Source organism: Etheostoma cragini, chromosome 23 (genome assembly GCF_013103735.1).
Source record: "Etheostoma cragini isolate CJK2018 chromosome 23, CSU_Ecrag_1.0, whole genome shotgun sequence".
NCBI lineage: Eukaryota > Metazoa > Chordata > Actinopteri > Perciformes > Percidae > Etheostoma > Etheostoma cragini.
This window is the reverse complement of record NC_048429.1, coordinates 1,628,780-1,641,864: the sequence shown is the minus strand read 5'-3', so window position 1 is coordinate 1,641,864 and position 13,085 is coordinate 1,628,780. Positions and strand designations below refer to the sequence as shown.

The 13,085-nt window shown below is 40.6% G+C and overlaps 1 protein-coding gene across 1 annotated transcript in view; it reads left to right on the top strand.

Annotated features, from left to right (window-relative positions):
* Window positions 1–13,085, top strand: part of LOC117939069 (thyrotropin-releasing hormone-degrading ectoenzyme-like) — a 161,756-nt gene that overhangs the window by 21,198 nt on the left and 127,473 nt on the right. The window contains exon 4 of the mRNA XM_034864114.1: window positions 2,238–2,514. Coding sequence (XP_034720005.1) covers window positions 2,238–2,514 — 277 coding nt within the window. The remainder of the gene's footprint in view (window positions 1–2,237; window positions 2,515–13,085) is intronic.

Genomic DNA, 13,085 nt, shown 5'->3' with positions numbered 1-13,085 from the left:
TAGTGAGGAGATGTTTTTTACAGTGTGTTCAGGGGACAGGCAGCTAGCAGATAGTGAGATGTTTGCTGTATGTGACAACACATGTTCTAGCCTAAATCACTCGTGAAATCGCTTAGACAGTAGCTTAACACTTTGGACATCTGTTAGTTTTTAGTGTAGGCTAAGTTTAGAATAGTTTTAACTGCGTTACCTGCTTGTCAGACAGTCCTCTACGACGGGGAACTCAAGCCGTTGTCTCTAAGATCAAAGATCTTCAAAGCCACCAGACTCCCTTTTCATTTTACCTTGCAGGACACGGGGGTGGCTGCTCCACCACTGCCTCCGCTGAGAGAGAGAGAGAGAGAGAGAGAGAAAGAAAGGAAGCTAATTAGACTGAAAGTAATGTGGACCTGGCCCAATCCTAGTTTCTTGGAACCCAATGGACCCAGGGGGACCTGGTTTGAAGTGAAACTTTAACTTTTAAAAGAAAGAAAAACAGAATCTTCCTGAGAAAAATGTAAAGTGAATTCAAAGGCAATCAAATTGAAACTTTGTACTGTTGCAGTTGTTGTTAGTTCAGTGTGTTTCTAGTTTTTGGGAGCCAGAGACGTGATGATGCACAGTTAAGGTCGTCCGGCTGACCCTCTGTGCCACTCTTCATCATTTACATCCTGTAGTTGATCAACACCACTGTCATGTCTGAGGCTACAGCAAGCAGCCGGCTAACTTAGCTTAGCATAAAGACCAATCAGGGGGAAACCGCTATCCTGGCGCTGCCCAAAGGTACCAAAATGCACCTACCAACTTCTCTAAAGCTCATTAATAAACAGGTGATTAATCTACACACACAAAAAATGTCTTAGGGATGTATTTGTATTTTCTCTGAGGTTTTATAGCGTCATGTGTTATTAATGATCAACACATGAACCTGACCTCCAGTCAAACTAAGATCTAGTGAATGTCCGACCAGAGCTGGAAGCGGACCTATTTCTGGGTCATTTTATGGGCAGTTGGAGCTTGTTTGCTGTACAATGAACCCTCGTTTTTCACGGGGGTTACGTTCCAAAAAGAACTCGTGATGGGCGAAATCCGTGAAGGAGTAACCTTTAATTTGTCTTTTTACCATTATTATACGATGAAATACTCCGTAATACATTGAAACCAAAGAACAAAACCTTTTTTACAGGCCCGAGCATTGGTTTAACAAATAAAAGTAGCCTACTGTATAAATGTTTTTTTTTTTTTTACAAATAACTACTGTAAAATAATCATTTTATTCATCAATATGAACTGAAGGCTTCAAATTGCGGAGATCAGCAAAATACAAAATACACCATGAATCATTGTAACATCTGCACTTTTAAACTGTGGACAAAAGACGGAACAAACCATGAATTTAAATGTATATGAAGTTTATTTATTCCATTATAAAAGTAAACAGAAAAGGTCTCTATTCTCCTTTCTGTGTCTCTGTCCCCTCCCATCATCCCTCAGTACCGACACCAACATTTTTTTAAATAAAGCTGACTTGAATTTAATGAGATGTGTGTGGCTGGTTGAAGATATCAACCAGCTGATCTAGTCTAGGTTCGGTTTTTGAAAGTGCCATTCTGAGGTCATTCTGAGGTCATTCTGAGGTCATGCTAAGCATTTCGACTGTTCTCTGCCAATTGGCGACCCAATTTGGGTCCCGACCCTAAGTTTGGGAAACATTGAGCTAGATTTACATGCACATGACATTCCATTGCACATTTATCCCTTATTCTGAAAAAGACGATATTCTGATATTCAACTAATATTCCCGCTCATGTGCAGCCGTTCTGCAGCTGGTGGAAATCCAGGGTTGGACTTAATTAAAGTTAAGGTAAATTAAGTTAGAGTAAATTAATAAACGGTGCTTTTAACTTTTCCACCCCCAACAGATGGATCTGGCTTCTCTCAAATTAGAGCAACACGTTTCCATTGGGACGTTTAACGTGATGCTTGATCTTCATCATCAGTGAATCTCGCTTGATTTGGTTTATGCACATGTCATTTAGAGGTTGTTCCTTCGTTAATGTTTGTTACATATTGTAATTGATCAGATTATTATTTATTTGTTCTGTAATTGTTTTTTAGATAGTTTTTTTCTAATTTGTGCTGTAATTAGCGCATCATTCTTAGACTTAGACTTCTCTTTATTGATCCTTTTGGGATCAGTTCATCTTTTTATTTTAATTTACCAATAACACAGCTCCCTTTCTTGTGTCCCCTCCCAGTTACCTGGCCGTGACTCAGTTCAGTCCCATCCACGCCCGGAAGGCCTTCCCCTGCTTCGACGAGCCCATCTACAAGGCCACGTTCTCCCTCACCCTGCGCCACGACCCGCAGTACACCTCGCTGTCCAACATGCCCGTGGACAGCAGCTCGCTGTCGGAGGAGGACGGCTGGGTGACCAACCGCTTCGCCCGCACGCCGCGCATGTCCACGTACTACCTGGCCTGGGCCGTCTGCAACTTCACCTACAAAGAGACGCAGACCGACAGCGGCGTGACGGTCAGTCTCAACACACACACACACACACACACACACAAGACCAAAAAGCACCTGTGGTTCCTTTTTTAAAGCAGCTTTAGTTTGTTCAGGAAGGAACATTTCTGGCCTTTTAACACTCACGCATGCCGAATGATTCAGTATCAGAACCGATGATTTGACGAGAGTAAAACCAGGAGAAGAAAGAAGGAAATATAACTAACACATCCAACAATGTACTTGTTAACAACCTTCCTCGCCACTTCTCTCAGGTTTTAAAGGGTTTTGACTCAGGTACGCCGCCATGTCCGTCTTCCACATGCACGGCTATCCAGTAACGACGAGGCTCGTAGAGAGTCAATCACGCTTAATTCCTCAGATATGATCAAAAGTAAAGACACAAAGTTATCCATATGCAGTGATAGAGTATCAAAAACTGACTTTATGAAGAAATGTACTTACCTGTAACTAAAATATATAAATTGCGGTCTAAATAATTGTGTTGCTCTGTTGAAGCTTAATGTAACTTGTAATGAGTCCACTTAAAGAAACCAGCCCGAAATGGGTCCAAAAAGCAGGACAGACTAGGGGAGTCTTAACAGCGAAAAACCCACATCAAAAACATGCAACAACATTTTAATGTATATAAATAGTTAAATTTCATAACAATTTACTTTTGCAATGGGAATAAAATGCAAAAAAAACTGTAAACAATATGTAGCGCTTACAAATAAAAGTTATTTATATAAGATAAAACTCATGGTCATGATAACAAAACTCAGCAAGGAAAATCATTACAACGGTGTTTTTAAATCTCTAATCTCTCGTGATTCTGACTTAATTTCTAAACAATCCTGCATTTATGTTCCTTTTAAAACACTTACACTGTGACCATAACTTAATAATCTCATTATGCACCAAACAGAAAATGTTGTTGATTCTGTAACAGCCTTTGTGTTTTTTCTTCCTCTGTCATTTCTGATCTCTCTCTCTCTTTCTCTCTCTCTCTCTCTCTCTCTCTCTCTCTCTCTCTCTCTCTCTCTCTCTCTTCTCATGGGACTCCTGTTTGTCTCGAGGCAGAGAGAGAGAGAGAGAGAGAGAGAGACACACATGTAATGCCCTGATCTCCTCTAAGCTGTGTTTCATGTCATTAAAACCTTATCTCTGGAGGTTAAAACACTAAATATCTTCATAATGAAGTTGTGATATCTAAGAGGATCAGGAGTAAAAAGACGGGGGTACCAGGGAGTTAATCAGCCTGTGGAAATAAATTTGTATAGTAGAGCAAATACTTTGAGAGAGAGTAATAGACTGTTCTTCCCCAAAAATGCTCCCGGACGTCATTTTCTACAATTACCAATTATTTCCCCTTTCTAGTGGCGGAATCCTCTAGTGGGTCAAATAAACGCAGGACTTTCATTTGGAAGAAAAGACGGTCAACGGGCACTTTTGTCCGTCTAGGTGTCCTTCCTCCAGGGACGTTTTGAGCATCAACTTAATTTCCTGAATTTTGGAATCACTTTCACGCACCACTTTACGATAGAAATACCTTTATTTAGTTAGCTGTATGAAGTAAAACACAGATAACAATTCTAAATATATCAAAACTATAATGGAAAGTCTGTTGTTGCGTGTCAATGGGCATTTTTAATTGGGGATATGGAAGTCCTGAAACTTTCTTAGTGGGTATACTGCGTATACCTGCGTATCACGTAGACTACACCACATCTCGTAGACTACACCACATCTCGTAGACTACACCACATCACGTAGACTACACCACATCACGTAGACTACACCACATCACGTAGACCACACCACATCACGTAGACTACACCACATCACGTAGACTACACCACATCACGTAGACTACACCACATCACGTAGACTACACCACTGTAAATGACTCATATCGTCATAGTTTGGAGGACTTGTTTATATAGTAACTTTAGTCAGTGTAGTACAGATCCAGCCTTAGAGAGCATGCGTTAATATGCAAAGCATGAACAGTAAAGTGTGTGTGTGTGTGTGTGTGTGTGTGTGTGTGTGTGTGTGTGTGTGTGTGTGTGTGTGTGTGTGTGTGTGTGTGTGTGTGTGTGTGTGTGTGTGTGTGTGTGTGTGTGTGTGTGTGTGTGTGAGATTCTAGGGTCAGCCTAGGTGAAACCTAATCTTCATGCACTATATAGTTTCTCTGTTGCTTTTTAGTAGCAGAGGCATAGCCAGGAATTAATTTTACACTATAAAAACAGCAGCCGTTACAAGTTGCTAGTCCTTAAAAACCAAAATGATTAGCATTTATAGTACAAACTGCATCTGAAGCTGACACATATGTGACTCTGGAGTTAGCCTTCAATAATGTCCCAATGTTAGTGCAACACAGAAAGTTGAGATTCATGGGATTCACATGGGTCTTACCAGGTGACCTCATGGGATTTTAAAATTACCCCTACACGTCCGTGATGAGCAAAATCTTTATTTACTCAAATTTACTGGATATCATGTCAAGACTGAGAAACGTTGATTTAAAATTGCCAACACGACCCCAACTCATCCAGATGCCAACCTCCGCAACCACTTAGATTAGAGGTCCCCAGGTAATACTAGTCCCGTGCGAAGAGTCCTATTTGGGAAATAATCATGCTCTAATTAGGGGAAATACAGTAAATAGATAATTTAGATTAAGTGGGTTACGCTGTGGACCCTGCTTTGTCTTATAGCCTGTATTTGATTAAATTTAGGCAAATCAGCACTAATAAAAGCTAAGCTGATATACAGTATGTACCTGCAGCTCCTGTGGACTCACTGATTCACAGACAACTATCACTCGACAACTTTAATTCCGAAATGTGTTGATTCCCAGGCATGTTCTGGGATTTTGCGGAGCACCGTTTTCCTTTTTTGAATTCAAAGCAGGCGTGAAGTATATTTAGCTAAATTTGACAGATTTAAGTTGTCATTTTGATGAAGTGACACATTGAAGTTTTTATCACGTGAAAACAATGCTTTATATCTCCAGAAACTATCTTCATAAAGTGATTTATATAATCAGGACATTCCGGCTTGAAATACTATAAATGAACACCATTCTCCTCCTTTTCGAGATAATGAGTGACTCAAGATCTTGATAGCAGTTTTAATGTCTCCAAATGACATAAAACAGTCAGATAGTCAGATTTTTTTGTCTCAGAATAATACAGTAATTAAGATGCAAACCCAAGATAACAGTTTTGTTATCTTGAGATTCTAGATAATTAACACGCTTCTGTACAGAGGTCGACGTGGTTCCATTACTTCCTTTTCTCCCAGCTCATGTGGCCCATGTGTGGCGGCCAAATTTGGGCACATAGAGTATCCGTGCATTATCAGCAACCATTCATCCAATGTTCCAAATGCTCATTTTGTTTACTAATCTGATATTATTTTTTAAAAACTAACTAAGAAAACATTAAACAACCCTTTTGCAATTATGTAAGCACATAATGTAATCTGGAAACTGCCCTGGTTAAAAAAAACAAGGCAACTGATCTCAGCTGTATTCTGTCTATAATGGAGTCCAATGGAAATTTGTGAGTGACCCCAAACCTTTGACCGGTAGTGTATATTGGAAGCATTAAAAGAATGCCAAATTATCTATTAGCTCCTGTTTGCAGTGTAACCATGGATGCACAGACAACTATCACTGGATTACTCGCCCGCTTTGAGTGTTATCAGCTGAATTAATTAGCATATCAGTTATGGCTACCTTCGATATGAAGCTGCAGGGCCCAAATGTAACGCCTAGTCGGCTCAGGAGGCCGTTATCATCCCCTGGTGAGCTGGGTCACCCATCCACGTCGATATTAAAGGCTCAGATCAGCTGCTCGACCGCCGTGAGGTGACGTAGTACAAACGGTAATAAGGTTGGGCTGGTGGATGGGTCACACAAACACACCAGTGTTGTTTGGGTCTTGTGTGAAACGTAGATTTTGTTTTTTTCTTTTCTTAGTAAGGTCGTAGGCTAAGTTACGTAAATTAACTTTTATGTAACGGGTAACGTTGCCCACATAACAGAGTTATTTAAACCCCAACCATGATCTTTTCCTAAACCTGACCATGTTTTGTTGTTGTAAACCTAACCAAGTAATGTTGGATTTGATCACATCTTTGGTTAACAGTTCTACCGATGCCTTAAAGTCAAGTCAGGTTTATTTAATCCATAGAAATGGAAATTACAGTGCTCACACTCGCAATCTTACCCATCAAAAACTAGAGAAAAAAATACAATACCACAAATACACTACAAAATTATACATAAATACAATATATAAATAAAAATAAAATAAAAACGTATAAAAATACGTTTTATAGTGCTTGTTGTGCTGTCTGATAGCCTGAGGTATAAAAGAAAGAGCATACCGCTTCGTAAAAGGTGACGCCAAGGGGTCCTGACCATGTCCGGCCTTCTCAGGGAGATGGGTGTAGCAGTCCTTCTGTGGGTCTTCTTCTTGACCCATATCTGCAAGGCTGACAACCACTCATAACGTCAATGGAAGGAACACCTTCAAAACACATGGATTACACTAAAACTGAAGAAAACTTAAAAACATGATGGTTCTTAGCCAAGTTCTGAAGTTAGGAGCAAATAATAATTGAGATGGTCCCATACCATGTTTTTGCTTCCTGATACCCATCCTGATACCCGAACTTGCGTATCGGCCGATACCGGGTACTGATCCGTTACTAGTGTGACATATACATTATGTTTTAACAGCTGTATACTTCTTTCCATGTATGGATGTGATATGATTTCTCTTTGTTGTGAGTCTGGCTCAGGTTAAACTCTTTGTGAAAGATGAACAAACACAAACAATGAAATCAACAGTTTTTCATCTAGTTTTGACAATCAAAAACTACGTTAACATAGATTTTCTTTAGAGAGTTTTTTACGTGGTATTGGATCGGTGCAAAAACTCCAGTACTGACCGATACCAGCGTTTTAGGCAGTATCGGAGACAATACTGGTACCAGAGCATCTCTAGTTTCTAAGCAGGTAAATGGATGTTTATTAGCAGTGGACAATAGAGGTAAAATACCCTCTGAAAGGGGAAGTTGCACTGAATCGAACACTGTGTATCATGTCTGTGTGTTCAGGTTTTGCAGAGTTATGACTTTGAGCATGAGTGTGATTTAGGGGGAATTGCAGCGATTGGTCACTAAGTGTTTTAAAGTACTTTAATTGTGACACAGCTGTTGATTAGCAGCCAAACCACAACAAAAGACTTCCAGTTTGTTTAGAGCACCTGCATGAACCCGTCCCTTTCACCTCATGCAGTAGCCTGTCTTTGCCTCACGGTTTGAAAACAACTTAATTCATTTAAGCGAACAATCGGCTCCACCTGCAAGCTTTGGCTGTTCTAACGCTTTTATTGCACACTGTTTATCATGTCTGTCATGTCCGTTGTGATTCTGATTTGAAAGTCAAAACCTTCCACTGCTGTATTCTGCTGATATCCCATCATCCTTTTAACAACCATAACATTTAAAACAGAAATATGCACGCACGCGTCCAACGCTCCTACACAAGGACAAATGCATGCACAACCTTGTTTCCTCCTCCTCCTCTTTTTCTTCTTCCCCTCTGCCCATCATCTTTCTATCAGTGTAATTACAACTCATCCATCTCGTCTGCCAGACACCCAAGGACGGCACTCCAACATACACACACACACACACACGGACACACACGCACGCCTGTGCCTCCTTGTTACTGAAAGATAATTTTGGTGAAATGCTGTTTTAATGACGAATCATATCTTGGTCATTTATAACCCTCACCAGTCTGCTAGAGTGAATCAGTCAGGCATTTAAGTTTTACTCTGTGATGAATATATTCATCTTTTTTTTGTTCTTTTATTAAAATTTAAAAGTACCACTTCCATTATTTCACATTCATCAGAGATGATTATAAAGCTACACGTAACTCCGGTTCCGATTGATGTGCTTCAGACTCTACAGGTGTGCGATCTCTCTGCTGTTGCAGCAGCACGTTGAAATATTGCTAGATGTTCTCTCTATCTAGAGGCCGTGTTTACATGTTCTTCCTACAGTCTGTCTTCTGATTGTCTGCAGAGGATTGTGTGAGGATTGCATACAATTCTGGATACGCAGTCCCAAAACCAATGATCCAAAAATGATACGGATACATTTGTGGTGATAACATACAAAAAGGTATTTTAATGTGATTTGATTTGACGGAGCTGTGGTTGTGCATCGGTTGCCAATTCCTCTCCTAGTCCTGTGAAAGAATGACCGGTCCAGTGTGTTTTGTGCTGTGTGAGTCCTGTGATCCTGCACACTATATGCCTGCACAGATAATGGATATTAATGGATTTTCCAGAAAATCAAGATGTGCTCCCATTTCCCACTAGCCGACACTACTTAAAGCTGATGTTTCCATGATATGAGAGATTAGCGAATGACTTGGTAATTTATACACTTGCAGCTCTGTAAGATCCTACCCAGACATTAAGCCTCTTCCAAACACTCGTATTCTGGTTGATGAAGCTCAGTCCTACAGCATGCCATATGCATCATTGCAGTACTCGGTTATTAAATTAATGGCTAAAGTAAAATGTTTATTCTCCTGCCTTTCTCTCCCTGCAGAGGGAGTTTGCCCTGCTGCTGCCTTCCATTACTGCACACTGTTAATTCAAAAACACTGACCTGTCTCGGTCCTGATTTGCTTCATTTGAATCTATGAATATATTTATTAGGTTGTGTGAACTGTGTGTATCTGTTGCATTAACATGGGAGGGATCCACATGGAGTATATTAGAACCGACTGTTCTCATGAACTGTTAATGCATACAGAAATATGTTAAAGCAATGCACTGTAAGTTGTATGTAAATAATCACTGTGACATGGCGATAATACAGAAGTCACTTCCGGGTAGACAACTGGCATTTGATTTGAATCTTGGCATTTGAGTTATGTTGTTGTTTTCAGCCCTAACTACACAGTTTAGAGACATATAGTTAATGACGGAGGTCCGACTTATCTGTGCTTATTTTGTCTTTGAGCGTTAGGAACCGTAACATGTCACCGCCAGTTGGACTGACTGCTAGTTTGGGTGGTGTTATTTCCTTTAGTCTGGTCCAACGGGTAAATTAGCGCTCCAAACTAACCTTAGTCAAAGTATATATTGGATGCAGGTATTTTCTACCCGGAAGTTGTTATAAACAAACATTGGGATTGGGTCTATAACACGGATTTGCATACATGTATTTCCAGAGCACGTAGTATTCAAGCTCAAAAATACACATATGGAGGAGGTTGTGGTAGTGGATGTGTCCCTTAGTACTTATTTTAACCCAAGACGTAAACTTTTCTCTAATCCTAACCAGTCCTTTAGGTTCCTACTTAGCTGTCTTGACCTTCACGTAACTAGTGAGTTACTAACGAGTGTAAATTATAATTTCCCCCACTCAGGATCAATGAACAGTATCAATATAAATTAAATTAACAATGACCGGTCGCTGTTTCACAGCATGACATAAAATGTCATATTTTGCAAGATATCATGCAAACTGTTGATGAGAATAAGTTAATAAGAAAAGAATATCTTAACCCAAGAAATGCTATTATTGTAATTTTTCTGAGCAACAAACCTTTTATATAAAATTATTATAAAATTATTTAACCGTCCACACAGGGATGTCAAATTAAGAATCTCCCTCTGGCAAATTAAATCTGCAGATTAATTAAATTCAATCAAGTTGAAAGAAAACAATTACAAACAATAACATCATCTCTGGAAAGCCCATTATTTCATAGCGTTAAAGAAGGAACAATTTGTCAGTTTGAAGCTCTGGAATAGCTGATGTTTAATTTGGATGATTAATTGATTGGAATAACAGTGTGCATGCTTTCACTGCAGGGAGCTATGAAGACATGAACACTAAGTAGGGAATGTGATGAAATACAAGATATCTTCCACTGAGGAATATTTATTTAATGGATTTATCTTTCCATTAACACATGCATGAGATGCTGTTCATGCTGAGTGTTAATTCACGAGGACTCCACTGATTGGTAGGGCCGTAATCTCCCAGTGGACTAGTCGATTTATTGGTCGATACGTTCTGGCTCGACCAAAATTCAGATTGCTTGATTTGTTTTTTGCAGTCTTGATTTCATCAGGTGGAAGCATAGAACGTTATGGTCTATGGGTGGAAAGCACTAATTGCTAATTGGGGTGTTGTCAAAGCTCCCCTGTTTCACAGGTAACAGTCTGTCGTCAGAACACCCCCGTGTTTTCTCTTTTTTTGGATTAGCCCGACTCACTGGGGACAGATTGAAGAAAGAACTAGAAAGCCTTGTTTTAGTGGTTTGCTGAATATTTCCAGTCAGTCCTCCTCTACCATGTCGAAGACATCGCCAGTGTGGCAGCATTTTACAACAATAGATAACGGAAAAAAAGTTGAATGCAAAGTTTGCAAGCAACAGTTTGCAGCTGGACTACAAACATGGCGTATCACCTAAAAACGGTAAGCTAACTTGTCTGCGTTAGGTTGCCCTGTCTGGTTTGAGTAGGCGTATATTTCATTATTTCATAGTCTAATAATCGGGACAGTACAGTTAATTAATCTAAGTTTTTTTTTGTACTAGTTCTTCTAGAGTAAGGTAGATCCCCCGGACCTGACGGGGTTAGTATACGCCTACAAGAGTTGTAGTCTGCCACTAATTTCTCGAGAAGCATAAGAAAGTCAATCAGCATAGAAAAACAGCTCTATTTCAATTTTTAATTTTATTCATAGAATCAATTCATAACGAGCGTTATCTCGAGTCACTTTACAGATAGAGGAGGTCTAGACCACACTCTATAATTTACAAGGACCCAACAGGTCTAGTAGTTTCCTCCAGAGCAAGCAACAGGGCGACAGTGGCGAGGAAAAACTCCCCTTTAGGAAGAAACCTGGGACAGACCCAGTCCCAGACCCAGGCCCAGACCCAGACCCAGGATCTTGGTAGGCGGTGTCTGAGAGGCCGGTTGGGGTTACAATGAAGAGTGGCAATAACAGTCCCAATAAATAGTAGTTTGTACTAGTTCTTTGTTGTAGTTCATGGCACAGCATCTCCATTGGGGCCGCAGTCAGCCTCTGGCTTTACCAGATGTTTATGTAACGTTACATCTGCAGCAACGGCTTTCCCAACGTCACCGGGAGCTCGCAAACCCAAAGGAAAGTCTCCCAAAGTTTCTCGCTCTGTCAACTCAACTGTAACTTTAGCGCTTGTTGTAGCGAAAAACCTCTATATTGTCAGTTCGTTCCACTTCCTGGATATTTCAGGTGCCGCTGGAAATCACGCCGGATGTCTTTCATTTCGGCCGGATGTCCGTCACCTTCCGCTTTCTTTGGTTTGGAATTCTAAACCCCGGGTTGATTTCTGAGGACTATGGTTACCTGGTCCTCAGGTCTCTGCAGGGTAAATCCAGACAGCTAGCTAGACTATCTGTCCAATCTGAGTTTTCTGTTGCAAGAGTAAAACAACCTTTGAACGTACACATGCTCCCGTAGACAAGTCCCTTCTCGAGGGCATTTTGCAGAGGCGGCTTTTAAAGAAATGCCGATAAACCAGAGCACTTTTTTCTCTCATCCCACATTGGACTAGCTAGCCAGACCCTCCTTTACAGCCCTGAGGAAGAAGGTCTGGCAATGCAAGACTAAGTGAACCATAACCAGACCGGTTCTACGTGAAAAACAACAACGGCAGAGAGAAACAGACATGCTTGCTGTCTGGGAGATCTCCTAATTACATGGAAATCACTCTCTCATGGCCCCTCTAGTCCACAAGAGTCACATGAGGGGCCCCGAAAATGTGTAAGTAAATGAATTAATAAGTAATTTAAGTATTATTGTACTCCCCCCGTTCCATGACATTAACTTTGGTTTCAAGTCTGGTGTACTTTTGGTGGTATCAGTACCGAGTACTATGCACACGTCCCTATGAAGAAACCGTTGCTGGATACATGGCGTCTCTGTTGAAGCATCACTCTCATTTTAAAATCCTGGTTTGAGCCTGAAGGCAGTGGAAACGGCTGTTTGCAGAGCTGCTTCTTCTGACAGATACATTAATCCTCCCATCCCTCCATCTCCATCCTCATCCTCCAAAAACCTCTGAAAGAAACGGCTTTATACGACCCGAGAAGAAAAAAAAACAAAAAACATCCCTCCATATATTTCATAACAACTCCACAGCTTCATCTGACAGAGACATTCATCCGTCCCTCCTCCTCAGAGCAGCAGAGAGAAAAGCATCAGTCAGCACGCTGGAGCTTTCCCAAAGCAAGAATTTAGTCTTTGCATAAATGATGCAACTTAGCCTGTAAGTCAAAAATCAGTGTGCAGTGTGTTTTACACGTATACGGATAACCTCAACACGGTGATCGAGATGCAGAAGGCAGCAGAGAACTAAATTTGGATCCCTCCATAGCAGTGGTTCCTAAACTTCTTCAGCTCAAGACCCAAAAGAGAAATCTGGTGTCTCCCCGGGACCCAAATTTGCAAAAATACACCATGAATCATTGTAACATCTACATTTTTAAACTGTGGACAAA